Source organism: Dermacentor variabilis, unplaced genomic scaffold (genome assembly GCF_050947875.1).
Source record: "Dermacentor variabilis isolate Ectoservices unplaced genomic scaffold, ASM5094787v1 scaffold_16, whole genome shotgun sequence".
In the NCBI taxonomy this organism is placed as follows: Eukaryota; Metazoa; Arthropoda; class Arachnida; order Ixodida; family Ixodidae; genus Dermacentor; species Dermacentor variabilis.
The window spans coordinates 2,191,083-2,214,317 of NW_027460324.1; the positions used below are offsets into that span (position 1 = coordinate 2,191,083).

Genomic DNA, 23,235 nt, shown 5'->3' on the forward strand with positions numbered 1-23,235 from the left:
GTAGGACGGCCCGACCGTGCTCTGTCCGACTCAGCCTTACTCTCCGCTGGGATAGGTGTGCTTCCACCAGCTCTTCCACCGTGTTGTGGGCACCCATTTCCAGCAGCTTCTGCGTTGACGAGTAGACTGGGATGCCCATGGCGAGTTTGACTGCTTTCCTTATCGTCGTGTTCAGCGTCTCGCGGTTCACCTTCGCAAGTGGGAGGTACGGGGCGGAGTACGTTACGCGTGACACGACGAATGCCTGCACCAGGCGCAGTGCGTCTTCTTCTTTGATTCCTCTGTTCCGGTTGGTGGCTCTCCGGATCATGCTCAGGACTTGCTCGGATGTGGTCTTGATTTTGTTGACGGCTGCGTGCGCCTTGCCGTCGCTGCGCAACAGCAGGCCCAGTATCCGGATCTGCTGCGTTGGTTTGATCTCTGTGCCGTCGATGGTGATGATTATGTTCGGCGGCGGCTCTTTCTTTGGTCTTCCGGGCTGTACCATGAGCAGCTCCGATTTCTGTGGAGCGCAGCTCAGGCCGCAGGTCCTGGCATACTCGTGGACGGTCGTTGCCGCTCTCTGCAGGGCTTCCTCCGCCCAGGCATCGGATCCCGCGCGGTTCTTCCACACCGTTATATCGTCGGCATAGAGCGCGTGGTCCACGCCCTCGATCTGATTGAGTAGTTCGGGCAGGGGTAGGAGTGCTAGGTTGAAAAGCAGAGGCGACAGGACAGACCCCTGTGGGGTACCCCTGTCTCCGAGCTCCACAGGCTCTGACCGTTCATTTCCTATCCGGATAGTTGCTGTTCTATTGGTTAGGAAATCTTTAATATAGCCGTAGGTCTTGCGGCCACACCCCGTCTTGCGATGCACTTGCGACTTTTGAGCGCATGATTGATACCGTACAGCGCTGCCTGAGATAAAAAACTTGCCTCTGCTACCTGGATGATATTGTCGTTTTTTCATGAACATTTTCTCAGCACCTGCAACGCCCGGATGAAATTCTGACGTGCCTTACCGACCCTGGCCTTTAGCTCATCACGAAGAAATGGCGCTTCGCCAGCAGATCTATTAAGGTCCTAGGAGCAATAACGTCTGCTTATTACTGTTCCCGTGTCCACAAGTGTTGCGAGAAGTTTTTGTAATTGTTTCTCTATGAACCTTTTGTTGTGGCGCGCGGGTATTGTTGAGAGCAACCCTGGGCTCACAACCACCCACTCGGTAGCTCTTTTAGACATTCAATCTTTACCTTCCGATCCCACTGAACAGAGGAAAGTTATTTTTCATTTGGTAAAGGACGTACACACCCGTTCGCTGCATAGTTCTAAAACACAAACGGAATTGGCGGCTGACGTTAAAGCCATTAAAGCTGGACAGAAATCCATTGAAACCAAAATCACTGTGATTCAAAACCGTTTAGAGGAGCTAGAGGAAAACTATAAAAGGTTAGACGAACTCAGCCAGGATATTGCCGCCATTCAGACTCAAACAGAGGACCTTTCCGCACTGGTCACCACTTTGCAATTGCGGCAGGATCTTGACGAAAGGTCACGGCGTAACAATTTAATTTTCTGTGGCATCCCAGATTACGATGAAACCTGGCAGGTGACTGAGGAAAAATTGACTTTTTTTCTTAGTGATTGCCTAAGTGACCCCCTTTCGCCTCCCGAAATCAAACGCGCGCACCGCTTAGAAAGTTTCTCACCTAACAAATGCCGTCCTATCATTGCAAAATTTTTGAGCTTCAAAGCAAAAGACCTAATACTCACCAAACCCAACAGCCTGAAGGAAAGTAAGGTCACCATTAGTGAAGAATACTCGGTCGCAACACGTCTGGCACGAAAAAAGTTACTCGACTTTGCCAAAACGGAACCTGCATCCCCAAACCACAATCTGCGCCACAACAAGTTGCTTATGAACAAGAAATCTTACATGTATGGCCCTGTCACTGGCACTGTCGTTTGCACTGATACGAGAAGTGCACATGCCAGCTCGCCCGCTGCCGCTGTCTCTGACAACACTTCCTAGGGACGAGTGAGGGGTAGTGGCCAGACATCCTCGGCTTCACTATCGCTTCTTTTTACTAATATCAGAAGCGTCCTTAACAATTATGACTCACTCACACCAGCAATCGATACATGTTCCGCTAAAATAATCGCTCTGACGGAAACATGGCTCACTGCGCATCTCTGTGACGCTGATATCTTCGTCAATGCTCATCGCTTCTCATTCTGTCGCTGTGATCGTAGCACGCAGAGAGGCAGCGGCGTGCTTCTTGCAATTTGCAATGATACACCATCATCATGTATATACGTGCAGACTGATCTATAATTAGTATGGTCAGCAATAATACTTAATCAACAGAAAGTTGTAATAGGGATATGCTACCGTCCACCTTCGTCGTCACCTAACTTTAGTAACGAACTTTATGACGCTGTTAACATCGTTGCAACACGCTTTCCTTCATCACTGCTGTTTCTACGTGGCGATCTTAATTTACCAAACATAACAAGGAATAGCGACCCCCTTTAATGTCCCCACTCTCATCTCAAGCTCGCTATTCTTTAGCTGTGTGTTCCCTATTCTCACTCGTGCAGATGTGCGCTCCGGCAACTAGAATAGCAGCTGACACGGCGAATGCACTTGATGTTTTCCTAACTAATTGACCCGACATAGTATCGCCTGTAACGTACCTGCCAGGAATTAGCAACCACTTGCTTCTAGAGTTTGATATTAAACTACACCGCCCGAAAACTAACAAGAAGAAAAACATAATACGAGACTACTACAGAGCAAATTATCAGGGCATAAATAATGCACCATATTCTTTTATCGGCGTTTTCCTTGATGATATGAGCACCATAGTGAACAAACTAATTGGAACATGCTGGCAGCTATCGTCAGCCATCTAACTGAAGAGTACATTCCACAACGCGCCATTACAACTCACACAAACTCTTCCTGGTACAATAATCACATTAAGCGTTTATCAAATAACAAGAAGTGCTTCTACTGCATTGCCAAGCTTTCACCCGCAAGCAAACGCTGGGCACCGCACACGGCGGCGTCAAACGCCACACGTGCAGGCGCCCAAAGACGCCACAAGGCGCTTCCATCCACGCGTTCTCCCTTCAATGCTTACCACAAAAGTTGAAAAATTTTGGCGTGCAGATATTTCTTCGACTGGCAACAACCTTGTTTCAACCGACTTTTCCGGTGTTCCAATTTCCTTTACACCTTTCTTGTCATACCATACTAAACCATACATTGTCAGAAAATTTCACAGCCACATCTAGCGAACATATGCGAAATACACAGCACTTTAACTATGTTAACAAGCCCTCCAAAATTGTTGCTCTGTACGGTGCCAGTAAGCTTATTGATGGAGTATGCATTCATTATGCTCCCGGATACGATTGTATTAACTCAACATTCTTAAAAAATACACTTCAGATTAGTCTTTTATCATACTATCCAAACTATTCCAGCAATCCCTTGACCATTGTACGCTACCTAATGAGCGGCAAATAGGCAAGGTGATTCCATTGTATAAATCCGGCAACAAAGCATCCCATAATAATTATCGTCCAATCTATCTCACGAGTACATGCTGTAAAAGGCTCGAACCTATTATTTTTACCAGCCTGGTTAATTTCCTTGAATCGAACTCATTGTTTACGTCAACAAAACACGGTTATCGGAACTCTTACTCCTGTTAAGCCCAATTATTATCGTTTACACATGGACTACACTATATTCTTGACCAATCATCATTAGCTGATTGTATACTTTTAGATTTTTCAGAAGCATTCCACAAGGTGTGTCACAAACTATTGCTTCACCAACTAAAGCAACTTAACGTTGACTGCAACCTTTTCAAATGGATTGAGTGCTCTCTTCTCAACCGTTCGCAATTTGTTTATGCTAACGGCACTAACTCCGGTTTTACAGAAATCAGTTCAGGTGTTCCAGAGGGTTCCGTCCTTGGACCCCTATGGTTCCTAATTTACATTAATGATCTTCCCTCGTTTTCAACTCCCATATCCATCTGTTCACTGATGATTGCGTCACATTGAGAGAAATTGCCATTGCTAACGCTATCGAATTACTTAACGGACATTACCACGGTAGGGAACTGGTGCAACGAATGGTTAATGCAGCTAAATATTAACAAATGGAAAGTCATGAGTGTGTCAAGGAAAACGTCTACCATACCGTCGTACTACATTGACAACATCTCGTTGAAATCAGTGTCTTCATATAAATATCTTGGTGTTTACATCCCTTCTAACCTCAGCTGGTCTTTCCATACTGAGAACATAATTCAAAATGCTAATCGCATTCTTGGCTACCCACGACGCAGCTTTTCAACATACCTGCTAATTTGAAGCTTTTGCTATATAAATCTTTAATACCACCCAAGTTTGAATATCACTAATGACTGACCTCGAGATGGTTCTAAGTAACTATGTACGTTTTATTCTTGCTCACTACAACCGAACAGCGAGTGTAACTAACACTAAATCTAATTTTTGCCTCCCATCGCTGGCATCTCGCAGAAAAGTGTCTCGTATTGCCCTCTTCCACGAGTTGTGCCATCATCATACTCTACGAGATCACCTCATCCTCCATCCAATTTATGTATCTCGTGACATCGATCATCAGTACAAAGTCGGCATTTTGTCATGCAACGCTAAAAGCTTCTCACAATCATTCCTGTCGCCAACCTCACGTGACTGGAACCATCTTCCCGCTGAAGTTGTAGGCCTTACTATATATGAACAGTTCCGTGAAGCCTTAGCTAATATTGTAGATACAGGTGCCATTTAAACACTCATGTAACCAACTGTATTTGTCTTCTTTATTCTTTTGTATTTACCACTCCCCCTCTGTAATGCCCTTCGCCTTGGGGGGTATAATAAATGAAACGAAATAAAAAAGCGTGTCGTGAGCAAGGACGGCATACGTACTGACCCTGACAAGGTTACTGCGGTCCTTCGCTTCAATCGCCCAGAAAGGCCTAAAGACTTGCGAAGCTTCCTTATGCTCGCTTCTTATTTCCGCCGCTTTGTACGGAGCTATGCCTCCGTCACTGCGCCGCTACACAAGCTACTTGCTTCCGGTGTACCCTTCCTCTGGTCTCAAGGATGTGCAGCAGCCTTTAACAGGTTCAAGGGCGCCCTCACGTCTGAACCAGTGCTTTGCAATTTTGATGACACTGCACCGACTCTTGCGTATAGATGCTAGCGGCCGCGGCATCGCTGCCACTCTTCTACAACGCGACAACTCTTCGCGAGAGGGAGTCGTTGCATACGCCATCCGCGTACTCATCGATGCCGAGCACTATGCGACCACTGAGCAGCGCTGCCTGGCTGTTGTTTGGTCCATACAGAAGCTTCGACCCTATCTTAACTGGCGTCATTTTACAATTGTTAAGGACCACCGTGCCTTATGCTGGCTCTCCACGCTCAAGAACTTGACCGGACGCCTGGGTCGCCGGATTCTGCGCCTCCAAGAGTATGACACGGACATTATTCAGAAGTCTGGCAAAAAACACCAAGACGCTGACGCTCTTTCTCGTTGACCACTTTCTGCGCACTCACTCGACATCTCGACAACTCCGTCGCAAAGCAGCTCTTCGGATATGACTTTTACGCCGGTTCCTTCCCTAGCCTCCAAAGACCGCCTTCTTCCAGACTTTCCCATCTCGCCAACGGGCTGACCCATATTGTCGGCGTATGATAAACTACCTCTCTGACACGCTCGCCCACCTAACACGCGGCTTCGACGCCAATTCGCACAATTCAAGCCGGGCAACGGCGTGCTGTATGGGCGCATTTACCACCCGGATGGTCAACGCTAAGTGCCCGTTGCTCCACGCTCACTTCGAGCCCATGTCCTCGAAGAATTCAACGATGACATGACGGCTGGCCATCTCGGTTTCCATACAACCTACGATCGCATTCGAAGCCGTTACAAATGGTCTGGCCTTTCTATTAGTGTAGCGAGTTACGTTGGTTCTCGTTCTCTGTGTCAGCGTCGCAAACTCCCTACTTCTGCTCCTGCCGGCGAATTACTACCTATTCTCTGTCCCACCTCACCATTTGAGGTTGTTGGTATCGACCTTTACGGCCCCCTCCCTGTTACTCTCGCTGGTAATCGCTGGATTGCTGGAAGCTTTTCTCTCGCAACTTTTGAACAAAGTCCTGCACGCCTGTGGTACCCCCAACAAAACAGCCTCGAGCTACCATCCACAGACTAATGGCTTGACAGAGCGATTAAATCGCACCTTTGCCGATATCTATCGCCATTTATATTGACACGTGTACTTATATTTATCGGATGACCATGTTTCGCCGCCTAACGAATGTTATCGCACAGTGCGGGACGCGCCTACATGTATCCGAAGTTTCTGGAAAGTTATCGATGCTTCTAGACGCTGTCTGTTATCGCCGAACCTTGTGTTATCTGATTTCATCACGTGACGCGAATGGTGTAGAACTTTGTGGAACGCACGCGGGCCCGAACGATCAGTCTGGAACGTTCGACGACTGCTGTATAAAAGCCGACGCGCTTGACCCGCAGATCAGATTTTCGACGATCGCCGGCTGTGCTCGCCGCTCTCGTTGTGCTTTAAGTGTAGCTTGTTTTGTGGGCACATGTTCGCCCAATAAAACCTAGTTTTGCCTTTCACAGTATTGCTACTGTGTTCTTTGACGTCACGACCACGTGACCTCTGGCGGAGGTGCTTTTCGTCCATGTACCAGACGCCCCCGACAAGCCGTAATCCAAGCCCTGACCGTAAAGAGAGCACCAACGTAGTCACGGACCATCGAGCAAGCCGTCGTCTACAACACCTGCCCCCGGAGCACGGACATCTACCTGAGAAGACCAAGAAGATCCTGGCCAAGACAACCACAATGGCTGCCCCAGTCTCACCCATCGTACTTCAACAACCCAGAGAGCCCCCTACCTTCCGTGGAGCTACGTCGGAGGATCCTGAAACCTGGCTCGAAACCTACGAAAGGATCTCGACCTTCAATAACTGGACCTCTGAGGATAAACTACGACACATGTACTTCTCCTTGGAAGATGCCGCGAGGACTTGGTTCGAGAACCGGGAGTCCACCCTAGCAAGATGGGACCTGTTCCGCAGTAACTTCCTGAGGACGTTCACGAGCGTTGTCCGGAAAGAGAGGGCCGAAGTTCTGCTGGAAACCCGAGGCCAACTACCCAATGAGACCATCGCCATCTTCACAGAAGAGATGACCCCCCGTCTTTTCCGGCACGCCAACCCGGAAATGTCCGAAGAGCAAAAAGTGCGTTTCTTGATGCGAGGCGTCAAGCAAGAACTTTTCGCCGGACTGATCCGAAACCCACCGAAGACCGTAGCTGAGTTCCTGACAGTGGCTACGACGATTGAGAAAACGTTAGAAATGCGCACTAGGCAATACAACCGCCAAGCGCTCACGCCTCAGTGCGCCATCCAAGTGCTGGGCTCCGTTGACCTCCAAGAGACCATAAGCGCCATTGTGCGCGAAGAACTCCGCAAGGTCTTGCCTTCGTCGCAACCTCAAGTAACCTCGATCGCTGACATCGTGAAAGATGAGGTTCAGCGATCGCTGGGAGCTCCTGAGGTGCAACCTCAATTACCGCAGCCCCAGCCAGAAGCGATGACCTACGCCGCCGTCGCACGCCGTCAAGGTCCCCCTCCGCGACAGCGCCAGGGCCCTGTCACACCGCAGTTCCGTCGTCCGCCGCCGCCGCCGCCAGCACGACCACCCGTCGCCCAGCGCACCTACGCGAGGAAGACGGACATTTGGCGCGCCCCCGACAACCGCCCGCTCTGCTACCACTGCGGCGAAGCCGGCCGCGTCTACCGACGATGCCCCTACCGGGAGATGGGACTGCGAGGTTTCGCCGGCAACGCTCCGCGCCCAAAAAAAAAATGCAGCGGTGGCGTAGAGGTAGAACACCCGCCTCGCGTGCAAGAGGTCCGTGGTTCGAATCCCGGTGCCGGCAATTTTCCACCGGATTAAAAAAAAAGAAAAAAAATCCGCGTGTTGATAAAATTGCAGAAACAGGCCTGGAGTGTGGCCTGATCCCGGTGACCAGAACCGGTAACGCACTCCCTCACCAGAGCAGGATTGGCCACCCTGGTGCAGTACTTGGCCACAACCTCCTATGAACACAACCGATGGTCATTAAGGGTTACGGACTGGATCCCAAGGGAAGGGAAGCGTAGCAGGGGGCGGCAGAAAGTTAGGTGGGCGGATGAGATTAAGAAGTTTGCAGGGACGGCATGGCCGCAATTAGTACATGACCGGGGTTGTTGGAGAAGTATGGGAGAGGCCTTTGCCCTGCAGTGGGCGTAACCAGGCTGATGATGATGATGATGCTCCGCGCCCGCAGCAAGGTGAACGCCCTCGCGATATCGCCGACTACCTGGCAGCCACTCAGTGGAGCCCTAGACGACCGTCCCGTTCGCCGTCACTAGGCCGCTACCTGTCGCCGCAGCGCCGACCATACACCGACCCAGCCCGGGGCCGCTCTGCGAGCCCATATCCGGAAAACTAAAAGCAGCAACCGATGGAAGTCCGGTTGCTGTTCGTCGAACTGACGAAGATCCTCCTCCGCCGACGAAGACGACGAAGAGACCACCTCGACGACATAATGACACGACGCCGTCCCGACGAAGTCAGGAAGCTAAGACTGCACCGACGAAAGACGACTTGACCACTCGACGTTCCAGCTTCAGTTCAGCACGACGCAGCCGTGATCCGATGCCAAGACCTAACTGCAACGCCAGACAAAGAACCACCGACCTCGATGTGCTTCTCGACGGCCACGCAGTTACCGCCTTAGTGGACACAGGGGCTGATTACTCCGTCATGAGTGGACACATCGCCGCCCAGTTGAAGAAAGTTAAGACCGCATGGGAAGGCCCTCAAATTCGAACCGCTGGAGGACACCTCATAACGCCGACTGGAATCTGCACGGCAAGAATGAGCATTCATGACCGGGCTTACCCTGCCACCTTCGTTATCCTGCAACAGTGTTCACGAGACGTCATTCTCGGCATGGACTTCCTGAACCAACACGGCGCAATCATCAACCTGAAGTCGAAGTCAATAACGCTGTCGGAAGACCAAGCGATACCGCCGGAGAGCCCTCGTAGTCACCACGCCTTGAGTGTGCTCGAAGATCAAGTGAGCATCCCGCCTCGCTCCAGCATTGTTATCTCGGTTGGCACCGAAACGCCCGCTGACGTAGAAGGCGTCATCGAAGGCGACCAACGTCTACTGCTCGACCGTGAAATATGCGTCGCAAGAGGAATCGCTCGACTGCACGGAGGAAACACGAAAGTGTTTCTGACAAACTTCAGCCAGGAGTTCAAGCGAGTCAACAAGGGCACGACGATCGCATACATCGAGGAAATTCTGGAAACGAGCAATGCGTTTGTCCCCTCGGATTCTGCCGCATCTACCCCGACGGCCGTAGTTCCCGAGCCAGACTTCGACATAAATCCAAGTCTACCCGTGATTAAGCGGCAACAGCTCAGAAGACTGCTTCGACGATACAAAGACTGCTTTTCGACGTCATCGATGATTCGACAAACACCAGTCGCAAATCATCGCATAATAATCGAAGAGTGCGCTCGACCACTCCGCCAGAGCCGTTACCGAGTTTCGACGCGAGAATGCGAAGCTATTAGACAACAAGTCGACGAAATGCTGCGCGACAACATCATTCAGCCGTCGAAAACCCCGTGGGCGTCTCCAGTTGTTTTAGTGAAGAAAAAGGACGGAACCCTACGTTTCTTCGTCGATTATCGTCGACTGAACAAAATCACGAAGAAAGACGTATACCCCCTCCCACGGATAGACGACGCATTGGATCGGCTCTGTAATGCTAAATACTTCTCATCGATGGACCTCAAGTCTGGCTACTGGCAAATAGAAGTCGACGAAAGGGATCGCGAAAAGACCACCTTCGTCTCGCCAGACGGCCTCTATAAGTTCAAGGTCATGCCATTTGGACTGTGCTCGGCGCCTGCAACGTTCCAGCGCGTGATGGACACGGTTTTAGTAGGATTGAAGTGGCAGACCTGTCTTGTTTACTTGGATGACGTCGTCGTCATCGCCGGAAATTTCGACGATCACCTTAAGCCGCTTGCGACAGTATTAGAGGCCATCAAGTCATCTCGGCTCACTCTGAAGCCGGAAAAGTGTCGCTTCGCTTACGATGAGCTTCTATTCCTAGGCCACGTCATCAGCTAAGGAGGGGTATGCCCAGACCCACAGAAGATAGCTGCCATCGCAAAGTTCCCGCAGCCGATCGAAAAGAAGGCAGTGCGCAGGTTCCTTGGCATGTGTGCCTACTATAGGCGCTTTGTCAAGGGCCTTTCACGCATCGCGGAGCCGCTAACACATTTAACGAAATCTGATGTCGAGTTCAAGTGGGAAACGCCGCAGGCCGCCGCATTTCAAGAACTCAAACGACGCATGCAGTCGCCGCCGGTACTTGCACACTTCGACGAGGACGCCGATACTGAAAACCACACTGACGCCAGTAGCCTAGGCCTCGGTGCCGTCCTATTCCAGAGGAAAGACGGACTTGAACGGGTTATATCTTATGCTAGCCGGTCGCTGTCAAAAGCGGAAGGCAATTACTCTACGACTGAAAAGGAATGCCTCGCCATCATTTGGGCTACAGCAAAATTCCGCCCTTACCTCTATGGCAGGCCATTCAAAGTCGTCAGCGACCATCACGCGTTGCGTTGGCTAGCTAACTTAGAGGACCCTTCAGGACGGCTGGCGCGGTGGAGCCACAGACTGCAAGAATATGACGGCACCGTAATATACAAGTCCGGAAGAAAACACTCTGACGCCGACAGCTTATCACGCGCCCCCATCGATCCCCCGCCGCAAGACGACGAGGACGACGACATCTTCCTTGGAATAATAAGCACGGAAGACTTCACAAAGCAGCAGCGAGCAGACCCGGAGCTGAAAGGTCTCGTCGAGTATTTGGAAGGGAACACCGACGTTGTCCCTAGGGCATTTATGCGCGGCGTGTCTTCGTTCACGCTACAAAACAACCTGCTTGTGAAGAACTTCTCACCAGTCCGCGCCAGCTACCTTCTTGTTGTACCGTCAGCGCTGCGTCCAGAAGTACTGCACGCCTTACACGACGATCCCACCGCTGGGCACCTCGGATTCTCCCGGACGCTGTCGAGGATACAGGAAAGGTATTACTGGCGGCGTCTGACCGCCGACGTCGCCCGTTACGTCAAGACATGCCGAGATTGTCAGCGACGCAAGACACCACCGACAAGGCCAGCAGGATTACTACAGCCGATCGAACCTCCTCGTCGACCATTCCAGAAGATTGGGATGGATTTGTTGGGGCCGTTTCAACATCCGGGAATAAGTGGATCGCCGTGGCGACGGACTATCTCACCCGCTTCGCTGAAACTAAAGCTCTACCAAAAGGCAGCGCAGCCGAAGTAGCGAAATTTTTCGTCGAGTACATCCTGCTGCGACATGGTGTCCCACAAGTCCTCATCACCGACAGAGGAGCGGCTTTTACAGCAGAGCTCACCCAAGCCATTTTGCAATATAGCCAGACAAGCCACAGGAGGACAACTGCCTACCATCCGCAAACGAATGGTCTCACGGAGCACCTGAACAAGACCCTCGCCGACATGCTAACGATGTACGTCGACGTTGAACACAAGACGTGGGACGCGGTCCTGCCGTATGTAACATTCGCCTACAACACGGCGGTGCAAGAAACAACCCAGATCATGCCGTTCAAGTTGGTTTACGGCAGGAATCCGACGACGACGCCGGACGCCATGCTGCCGCACGTCACTGACGAGGAGAATCTTGGCGTCGCTACCTATCTCCAGCGCGCCGAAGAAGCCCGACAGCTCGTCCGCCTACGTATCAAGAACCAGCAGTGTGCCGACAGCCGACACTACAACCTCCGACGACGCTTCGTCGAGTACCAGCCCGGCGACCGTGTTTGGGTATGGACCCCGATACGCCGACGAGGACTGAGTGAGAAACTATTGCGACGCTATTTCGGACCTTACAAAGTCATCCGACATATTGGCACACTGGACTATGAGGTCGTGCCAGATGGCATTTCGCATTCACAGCGGCGCCGCGCACGATCTGAAGTGGTCCACGTGGTTCGTCTTAAACCCTTTAATGAACGCTGACGAACTTTCCTTATTTGGTTGTTTTCTTTGCTATGAGTGCTTCTTTATTTCTTTCGTTTGTTTGCAGCATCGGGTCGATGCTTCTTAAGAGGGGGGTATCGACACGTGTACTTATATTTATCGGGCGACCATGTTTCTCCGCCTAACAAATGTTATCGCACAGCGCGGGACGCGCCTGCATGTATCCGAAGTTTCTGGAAAGTTATCGATGCTTCTAGACGCTGTCTGTTGTCGCCGAACCTTGTGTTATCTGATTTCATCGCGTGACGCGAATGGTGTAGAACTTTGTGGAAGGCACGCCGGCCCGAACGATCAGTCTGGAACGTTCGACGACTGCTGTATAAAAGCCGACGCGCTTGACCCGCAGATCAGATTTTCGACGATCGCCGACTGTGTTCGCCGCTCTCGTTGTGCTTTAAGTGTAGCCTCTTTTGTGGGCACAGGTTCGCCCAATAAAACCTAGTTTTGCCTTTCACAGTATTGCTACTGTGTTCTTTGACGTCACGACCACGTGACAATATTCAACCTGACCACAAAAATTGGAACTAGCTTCTACCATTCGTTACTTTCGCCTACAACACGGCCGTTCAGCGCATCACCGGCTACTCGCCATTTTACCTAGTTTACGGACGGTCGCTTACTTCCCTTCTTGAGGTTTCTTCCTTCGACGTTCCTGTCAACCCACCTACATCGTAAAGCGAAGAATTTGTTTCACGACTCGCTCAGTGTCGCCAGCGGGCCCGTGTAAACACAACAGCCTGAGAATACCGGAATATAATTTCTGACACATTCCATCGCGTTGTGTCCTTCCGACCTGGTGACGAGGTACTCCTATTGACGCCCCTTCGCGCTCCTGGTTTGTGTGACAAGTTCCAACAGCGATTCATCGGGCCATACATAGTCATGGAGCAGACATCACCCGTCAATTATCACGTGATTCATGTTTTCGCTGCAACAAACCGCCGTTGTCGCAGCACCGAAGTTGTTCACGTCTCCAGCATAAAACCCTTCACGCGGCGTACTTCGTCACCTTGGCCTGCGCCCAGAATGGCTGCTTCCATGTGGATGGGAAATTAGTGTGGGCGTTTATTACCTCGTCTTCTTTATCTGTATTATATCATCATCATACTACCTTAATCGATCCTCATTTTCAGTTCAGGGTGTGCTCATCATCATCGGGTGTGTGCCTGTGCTGGTTCGACGCTGGGTACTCGGGCCAAATAAACGTTGCTCCAACGGAGACGTCATAATACCCTTGCCTTGTCTGTCTGGCAGTAGATGCTTTCTTCCGGAAATAGATAAATTCCCTATATATCATGCGCTCTTTGCTGGCCACCTAAGTTATTGCTTCTTTTTCTGTGTCATCAGAACGTTGGGTAAATTTAAACACCATTCGTCTGTTACAAATAAAATTCATGCAGAAACTCCTCGGGTAGTTGTTTAAGTATGCGTACGCACTGTGCCACTTGCTCACCAGGCAGCCCGGTCTCATTATCAACCGTATGGAACTTCGTCCGACCAGTATAAACCCTTATCAACCCTCATCGCTCGTTCGCTTATCATGTTCGATAGCAAACATGATAAGACATGTTTAATTGACATAGAGTTCATTACGGTACGCGAACCCGCGACCATTGCTGTTAAATAAAGTGACGTTAATTAGCCACAATTAAGATAGAGTTAAGGCACTCAAACCCTGGACGTTTGGCGGGAGTCGAACCCATGACATTAGGTAATCATTAAGTTGAATTAGACTTAATTTATAGAAGCCATTGCAAAACTACCTCTTCATTTGCAGAGATCCGTATGCGATGTTCTCTGTGGCGTCGGGCGCGTTGTTCCCGATGATGCTGGGTATTCCGGGCTTCCCGCGCTTGTTCTGCGTTCCAGCCTTCAGTAAAACACGTTGTGGGGCTAGTTGGTGCATAGCTTTCAATAGAATAAGCGCCAAAATTGACGGCACACAAAAAGAAATACAGACAGGACAAGGCGCTTCCTTGTCCTGTCTTGTCCTGTCTGTATTTCTTCTTGTGTGCCGTCAATTCTGGCGCTTATTCTATTGAAAGTTGCAGCCTTCCCTGGAAGGTCGCTGCCGGACTCAGCGGCATGGCGTCCCTCCTCTAGTCGCCTCGCTGTTTCCCCGCTCTGAGAAGAGTCGTTGAGTCGTTGTTTTCTTTATTGACGCTGATACTCTGCAGTCGTGCTTTGCCCTTCTTCATCACTGAGCGGCCACCGTGGTCTCGGCGACATTATGGCAAATTTGGCAGCGCCGCGGCGACACGAACGAGGCAGTTGCTCACGTTGATGCAGCCTGCTGTCATTATCAACCTTACCGAACATGATGCGACGCTTATACATCCTGCAATGCTTCGTTGATGGTTCGGATGCATGTTTAGAGCTTGTTCTTTATTCAAGCGTATGCGGTTGTGTGCGTTGTATGGTTGATTTAAATGAATTTTTCTGCTTACGGGGGTATGACCCATTGCATTCCTCTTATGTGACGAACGGGGTTCTCGTTCGGTTGGCACAGAAATGTTTACGCGTTTAAACGAGTGGTTCGGAAGATTACGAAGGTCCCGGGGACTAAATCCACACGCATTGGTTCCTCGTCATAAAATAATCAGTATAAAGCATACGTAAATTCTCGTTTACCTTATTCTTATTCCTTTGCTAATGAAGAATTGAAGTGTTTATCAAGCAATTATATGCAATGCGCGTACAGCACAATGACTCACACACCCCCAACAGGTGGCTCGTTCCGCCTTGGCGCACCGGCTATTTACTACAATCTCTAACGCTTACACGGCCATCCTTGCCCAAGACGTGTGAAGAGAGAGAGATGTTGGCTTCGCTACACACAGCAGAAGACAAATGAAAAAATATTTCAGCTCTTGGTTATTGCTCTTATTTTATGTTGCCTTATTACCGTTAGAACGGTGATTTTTAGCTTTATGCATTGTGTCTATGGCTATTTGCAGTTTATTGTGCTTTGCGCTCATGTCCAACATTTCATGTTCCCTTAATGTACTAAGCATTGCCTGAATCCATGTATTTATTGAATAATTACCTTCGCTGTATCTGTAATAATTCTTAATTTATTAATACGCTATTCTTTTTATTGACTTTCTTTATTACTGTATTGCGCTAGCGTACATTTGTACACATCTGGCCTATAAAACCTCTGTCAAGTGCTGGGTCCCTCAAGCACTCTCAAGTGGTTTACAGCAGCTTTGCGCTTAAGGCACCCCGAACTGCTGTTGTAAAGTGACTAATTGATTGATTGGTTGGTTGATTGATGGAACGATTGAGTGACTGAATTCCGGAAGTGACCCAATGACTGCGGTGTTTGTGGCATAGCGATGATGGCATGACAACCACGCGAGAGAAAGGATGGACTTACACGCATGACTCAGTTTCTAGCTCTCACTGCTCTCGCAGTAAAAATTAAAGAAGCAACAGAGGCACAACCACAAAAACAAGAGCTGTAAACAAGGAGACAATTCATCAATGAGTTCCGACAGGGGTGGTGGTGCTGAAACAGGCAGGTTTGTCCTCGTTATTTAGGCTGACAATTTCATTACTTGTAGTGCCTTTCTTAAGGTGTTAGACTTTCTTAGGGTGTTTTTTTTTCAATCGCTGGCGGCAGATAACATAATTCTATTACTTGAAGCGGATCACTCCAAGACGCGTTAATTTCTTGCACGAAACATCTAAATGTACATTTTAATAATTAATAGATGGTTATTAAATTTGGATTCGTTACTTTATGACACATACGGATATTTACGAATTGTAGCCCATGAGATGGGACGAAACCAGGAATTTCAGGATGACGCGAGTTTTGAGATATAATTTCCTAATCTTTGCGACGAAACGCACAGAACTTGCAGTAACGTTGGAGCTTCAATGCATAAATGACATTTTGTTAAAAACTTGTAAGGGTAAGAAAACTGCATTTTTAACGCGAGCTCGATGGCGCAGATCTCAAAACCCATGTCATTCTAAGAATTGATTTTAAGTGGATATGCCTAGCAAACTCTCAGGTTACAATTCGTAACTACCCATATTACTATTAAGTTAAAACTTCTTCGTGAATTTTTGTTAATTAGACAGTTATGCATCTAGTGGAAGTAATGCCAGCCGCTTCGAGTGCTGAGTACGGTATTATATGCCGCAGTCAAGTTTTAAAACTTCTGTAATGTCTAAGAAATTTAAACAGGAAAAGCACCCCTAGAAGGGAACTAAGTTCCGTCTTTTCATTAAGCGTACAATACTATTACCAATAGAGCTACAGCGACGCCGTTTTGTCATCCACCTTTCTTATATTTGTGTTGGTGTACTACATCTGGCCCTAGGAGTACACAAACATTAACATTGTTAGAAAAGCAAAACTTTATATTTTGTGACAAACCACCCTAACGTTTTACAGAATGGCATAGTGCAGCTACCAGCCGTCCAAATCCGCGCTGGGCCACACACACACGCCCAATCGACGAAGGTGTTTTGAATGCTAGCTGTAGCACCACTACTCGCAGCCATGACAGTGAATGCACCTCCAGTTTTCTTTTTTTTACCAAAGGCGTCTCGCCAGTACGCAAGCTTCCGTTAAATCAACCGGTCAATAAACCCTCGTATGCAAAGAAGGCATCAAAGCTGCCGCACTCGGGACGCTCGCTGGGAAGACAAGCAGTAGCTGCAATATTAAATATTACTCTTCCAAAAACTTCATGACCGTCTGGAAACACTAAAAAATTTTGTGCACAGCTGCCGGGAAATCGCATTCTCCGCACACCAAAAAGCGATACGTTTCGCTTCGCAGTGTAGGGCCGGCCGTATAAATTGTTGCTTATCGTCGAAGCTTGCGTTAGAAGCGCGGGCGCCCCACCACCTCCTTGTTTCACTGCAGAATAGAAACCACGACATAAGATGCCTGTTAAAGAGCAGCCTTCGTAAAGCTAAGACCGATTGTGTGCGTCCCTGTGGAAACATAGGTGATGCTGAAAGAAGCAGACTGTTTGACATAAAATTTACGAAAGTCATACCCTTGTTGCTCTCAGCCAGCATCTTTGCTGCAGTCGTGTGGCGGGTGCATAAGCTCCCAAAAGCATACGCGAGTTGTTTAGTTTTCTTATCACATATTAAAAATCACCTTGGCTACCGGGCTACGCGAAAGTAAACGTGTGTGGCACAAGAAATTGAAATTTTTTTTTTGAATAATGCGTCTATGAATCAGTATGTGGAGCAGCGCATGGAGCAATTTAGGAACTTGACCTAGCGATACACGAAGCATATCTGTATCCGAAGGTGGCGTCACCTTTAACACATGATTCTGAACATGTGCGGCAGCGTACAGTGGCCCTCCTGGTCTATCTCTCCTCTACTGCTTCAGCTGGGATCTTGTTAAAGAAGTGGAACAGCAACGTACTTAGGCGCAAGTTTGTCGGCGGTTATCCCGAAACTTGTAGTACTTTTGAATTCCTTCCAGATCATTGGAAGGAATTCAAAAGTAGTACAAGTTTTGAAATTAGTAGTAGTACAAAGTAGTACATTGACATTTTGGTAAATGTCGAATATGCATTTACATTTCTGCAGCAAGCAATCTGAGCTTCTTAGGTCAAACCATTTGACAGAATGGAATTCCACTATCAGCCACAGGGAAACCTCAGAAATGTTTGTAAGTCTATAAAAGCCTTGGATAAAACATGATCAAAGAACAAATCAAGCTGAACTAATGAAGTAACATAAACAAGAAAAAGATTGTCTTACACTTCCTGGCACATTTCTACAGGAAGTGACCGAAAAAAGCGAGACACGTGACCTAGTTTTGTGGCAGTGAACGCCATGGAACTGCATAGTTTGCCGCAATTCCCAATGTTTTGGAACGCCTCCTGAATCATTACAGCCATGTTCAGTTAGTGCGCCTTATAGGAGTAGTTGTTCGTGTCGCTCTCCCGTGCGAATGCGACCGCGGCTGCGGGAAATACGAACGAGTGACCACGTGCTCGGAAAGGCAGAATTGCATAGACCACTGAGCCACTGTAGGACGTGCATGGCACGTTTTGGGTGTAGAAAAATTGTTGGAAAGATCTCTAGCCTTCCGCAATAGTGGTATTCTCCACGCCTGTAATGTTGCAGACTCCGTCGGAATGATCATTGAGGAACTTTCTTTTCTCGAGAGCAAGCTAAAAGACGCGCCTGAGAGTCTTATATTAAGGGGTGTGCGAATAGTAATTTTTAGGCAGATTTGAATACAAATACGATTGTGCTATTTACGAATGAAATTAAGTTGTATATTTTTAAGCATTCATTCTTTTTATACGAATAACTATTCTTACAGTTGATGTTCCCATTCCAGTTCACTGGCAATTTTGCTATCATGACATTCGACATTATAAATCGTTGTTTACAAAAAGCTAACACAAAGCATCACGAGAAAACCGTTTACTAACTGACGAACAGTGACTATTAGATTCGAAAACGAATTCGACTCAAGCAATATCGAATTCATCTTGTGTCTCATGGACACGTGATAAAAGGGGTTGATGGTATCATCAACGCCACTAAAAGAAGGTATATTACATGTTTGCACTTACATATCTGGGCCCGAATCAACAATACTTTCGTTATGCTAGAATTGTTTGTAAGAGCAAATTTCAGCCAATCCCTATACTGGACGTAATATCAGCGAAGGATTCTGGCCAATGGCAAAGAATATGTAGGAACGGAAGCCTTTCTGAATTAAGCCCCTGATTAGTCAAAGCAATGTTCACATGATTAGCAGGAATATCAACATTCTTCCGCCCTTCTATGCACGATGCCCCACACAAAGAGTTTACTTTGCCGCTTGCTCCAATTGTAAACAAGGCTCCCATGGGGCATCCGAAAAATATTTAATTGAACACAATGTTTCTTTGTTGACACTGTATCTATTAATTACTAACACAATTCTGCATTCGAGTTTCGAATATTCCCACGCTTCCATAAATTCTCTGCAAGCTTTGGTTGACGCCTATGCGAGTGTGCAAGCACCTCCTCACTATCCCCTTCAGCCACGATTCGGGCAACGCTCACCTGTGCCATGGTCGGTAGGCGGACGTTGGCGCGGCGTGCTTGCTCCGTGACGTGATGCGCAACTGGGCGGGTCGACCACGGGCGGCCGCTTTTAACCGCTTTGGCGGCCGCCATCGATCCGCGGACAGGTGCCGCCGAGCGGCGGTCAAGTGTCCCAGCTTCCGGCTTGTGCGGTGCCTTCTCCCGCTAGCACCCACTTGTTGTATCGGGGCGTCCCGGTGATGCATTACATGCGGCACCACGAGTGTGTCAGACAGAAAGGTTCCGGCAGTCGAGTGCCTGAAAGCCTCTTCACGCGCATGCCGTAAACTGCATGTTGCAGCTGCTGGGCTGGACACAGTCAGTACAACATCCACACGTAACTGCTGGCCGTGAGTAACCGTGTTTACGTCGTATATGCTGGCAGCTGCACGAGTGCGACTATCTCGCAGCATTCCTGAAACGGAAGTATCTTAGCGAATGGTGTAATGTTGCTGCAGCAAGAAAACGCAAACAAAAATGTAACACCAACCCGGTTGCTATCCAAGAATGCGTTTATTGTGATTTGGGAGGCGATTTTGTCGCACTATGTTGCACTATGCGGTATACAAGGTGCTCCTCTTACGACTGTGCGTTACCCATACGCGGGAGTCAACCGGTACTTCGAGCGGCACTTCCTCGACAACCACTTGGGAATCCGCCCAGGTTGCACTATACGGTATACATGGTGCTCTTCTTACGACTGTGCGTTACCAATACGCGGGAGTCAACCGGTACATCGAGCGCCACTTCCTCGAAAACCACTTCGGAACCCGCACATGTTGCACTATGTGGTACACATGGTGCTCCTCTTACGACTGTGCGTTAGCCATACGCGGGAGTCAACCAGTACATCGAGCACCACTTCCTCGATAACCACTTGGGAATCCGCACATGTTGCGCTATGTGGTATACATGGTGCTCCTCTTACGACTGTGCGTTACCCATACGCGGTAGTCAACCGGTACTTCGAGCGCCACTTCCTCGAGGACCACTTGGGAATCCGCACATGTTGCACTATGCGGTATACATGGTGCTCCTTTAAGGACTGTGCGTTAGCCATACGCGGGACTCAACCGGTACTTCCAGCAACACTTTCTCGAGAAATAATTCGGAACCCGTTAAGTGTCTGTAGACGCTCAGCGTCTCAAACCGGATCATCTGTATCTCAGACCAGAGGCGCAGCATTTCAACGAAAGGTCTCAAAACACTAGCTGTCACGAATGAACAATGCGACAACGCTCCCCTTACTACCGCTGCTTCCGGGGACGGTGGCACCACCTGAGGGTGGCACAGTGTCTCCGTGACATTTTCACGGCATAACGTTATGAGCCCCGTGTCGCAGAAAATCCAACGTTTTGAGCAGAAAATCATTCGAAACTGCGGATACCCTACCACACAGTCCCTCAGTGTAGCGCAGACATTAATGAACGAATTGAATTTCTGCAAGTTAAATGTTTTAAGAAATCGTAAAATACCGCATACACACAACCTACAAACATGATAGCGTCGGATTGTAATTTGACTATACGAGAAAATATAATTTTGTTACGCGGAAACTCAAACATAAGCCCCTTTTCCAGTGTTTCTGCCATTCATAAAGCGGCATGCTGAGATCGGTTCCTTTGCAACAACGCCATCCAGATGGCGCTCGCCTCAGCGCATTCGCGGTCCACGCAAGAGGCCGCGTTTCTACCAGAAAGACCGCCTTCATGCATAGCGTTCGCCACCAGCGTTTCCCGGCAAACATTACCGCTACATAAGCTGCATCTGCAGGGAAACCTGAGACGCAGTCAGGGTATCTTTGAACGGCATCGCGTTCTACTGTTGAAGGAGAAGCTTAAGCATCCTCCAAATTTTTACTGCTCTGGTAGATCACACTGTCTTTGAGATCAGTCCACAAAAATAGTTACATGAAAATAAACATGGACTTGTGGGCAACTTTCTGTGTAAAAGAATAGGAAGCTACCAGGGTGCAGTTTCTGCGCCTGCCTTGCGGCGCCAAGTTGTGCAGCATAGCTTGACAACGCCGGAACAGATGCTTGAAATCAGCGTAGCTTCCGAATGCGACGGCTTTGCATTTGCCCAACGCGGAAAATAAAACATCTTCTTGCTGATGTTTTCGTCTTATTTTACTGTTGTATATGAAATCTCCACTTCCTAAGCTAACGCGTATAAGAATGTGAGACTATTTTAAGGAACGCTCATTCAGTTTTCCTTTTATTACCAGATAAAGTTAAATCATGGGGTTTTACGTGTCAAAACCACGATTTGATTAAGAGGCACGCCGTAGTGGGGGACTCCGGAATAATTTCGACCACCAGGGGTTCTTTAACGTGTACCTAAATCTAAGTACACGGGTGTTTTCGCATTTCGCCCCCATTGAAATGCGGCCACCGTGGCTCGGATTCAATCCCGCCACCTCGTGCTTGGCAGCCCAACACCATAGCCTTTAAGCAACCACAGCGGCTCCCAGAGAAAATTGTTGGAGAGTATAGTACCCCAAAAAATGTAAATGTTTTTAGCAAATAGTGGCAGCTTTCGAGTGGTCAGAGTTGCCCGCGCACAGATTCCGCGATGGGGATAGCAGCCGTATACGAAAAGAGCACCTCTCTGATCCCACTTCGTGCATTGATCGAGGCATTGGCTGATTCGAGTCGTTGGATGCAAGCATGACTTGGGATCAGGGCAGCTAAATAAACTGGCATTGCGCACTCAACTACAGTACGTGCCAGGCCAGATCAACCGCCAAAGGACTTTGTCAGCTCGCCTGGTTGGTCTATGTGCGGATACCTGAAGTAGAAAAAATATAGAAAGGGGAAAACCACGAATTCTGTTTCGAAAAGCCTGCGTGTGCATGATGGCCCCATAGGAAACGCAAAGAAGGTTCCGCCGTCCTCGCTGTTGTAACTTGATCTTTGTTTCCGCATAACGAACGGCGATGGTGAAAGAAGATGTTAATTCGTACTTATAATCAGCAACAAGATAAATGCCTGCAGTTAACTTCTTTGTCATAGCTATGTCAACTTCATGTAAGCTGGGAAACGAACGGCGAAACCATTATTGTTCTTCAGGTTCACTGTGTGCGCATGGTGCACCGGCTCTGGTTCCCCAGCCTCCCTTTCCTTTTTTTTTGGAATGCGCTTTCCCACGCTCGTTGCTGGTTTTCAGGTTCAGCAGCCGGGACTCAACCATTCTAATGACCACGTTAGAGCAGCGAAGTAGTGCCAGTTTGTGAGACCCTGCTGATCTAACTCGTCCCATAGAACCGGCAGCAGCTGCAAATACAACAGACACGATGATCATTGTAAAGTTTTATGAAATTTTTAAACAAAGCCTGTTGCAAATAACATAACTTTAGTCCTTCAGCTAGATTATTCAGAGAGGCGAACATTACTTGCACGAAAAATTGAAACATAAAATCAACTTCACTAAAATTCACTAATAATCTTTTGAATTAGTTACGTTACAGCATACACTGCAATTTATGAATTGTATCCGTCGAGTTTTCAAGACGTATTCACTTCAAATGAATTTCCAGAACGACGCCAGTTCAGAGATATGCGCCATCGACGTGCCCTAAAAATGCACTGTTGTTTCACTTACTTTTTAAACAAAATGCTCGTTTATGCATTCAAGCACAAAAATAACAGGAATGCTTTTGTATTTCGTTCCACACAATGGGAAGTATTATCTCGAAACAGCTGCCATCCTCCAAATTCATCTGAAGTAGGCACTTCTTACAAGCTCACCCGGCTATAATTAATATATTGCGATAGCTACAGAAGGAGGAGGAGGAGGAGGAGACAAAGGAGAGGAAAGACAGGGAGGTTAGCCAGTGTAAGTACCGGCTGGCTACCCTGCGCTGGGGAAAGGGGTAAAGGGAATAAAAGGAGAAAAAAGAAGAGAAAAAAAATGGAAAAAAGAAAATTCA

General features: G+C 48.4%; 1 protein-coding gene across 1 annotated transcript in view; it reads right to left on the reverse strand.

Annotated features, from left to right (window-relative positions):
* The window catches only part of LOC142568062 (uncharacterized), a 55,790-nt gene extending 36,455 nt beyond the window's left edge, over window positions 1–19,335 (reverse strand). Inside the window, exon 1 of the mRNA XM_075678145.1 lies at window positions 19,284–19,335. Coding sequence (XP_075534260.1) covers window positions 19,284–19,292 — 9 coding nt within the window. The 5' untranslated portion in view covers window positions 19,293–19,335. The remainder of the gene's footprint in view (window positions 1–19,283) is intronic.
* Between the last annotated feature and the right edge of the window lie 3,900 nt (window positions 19,336–23,235).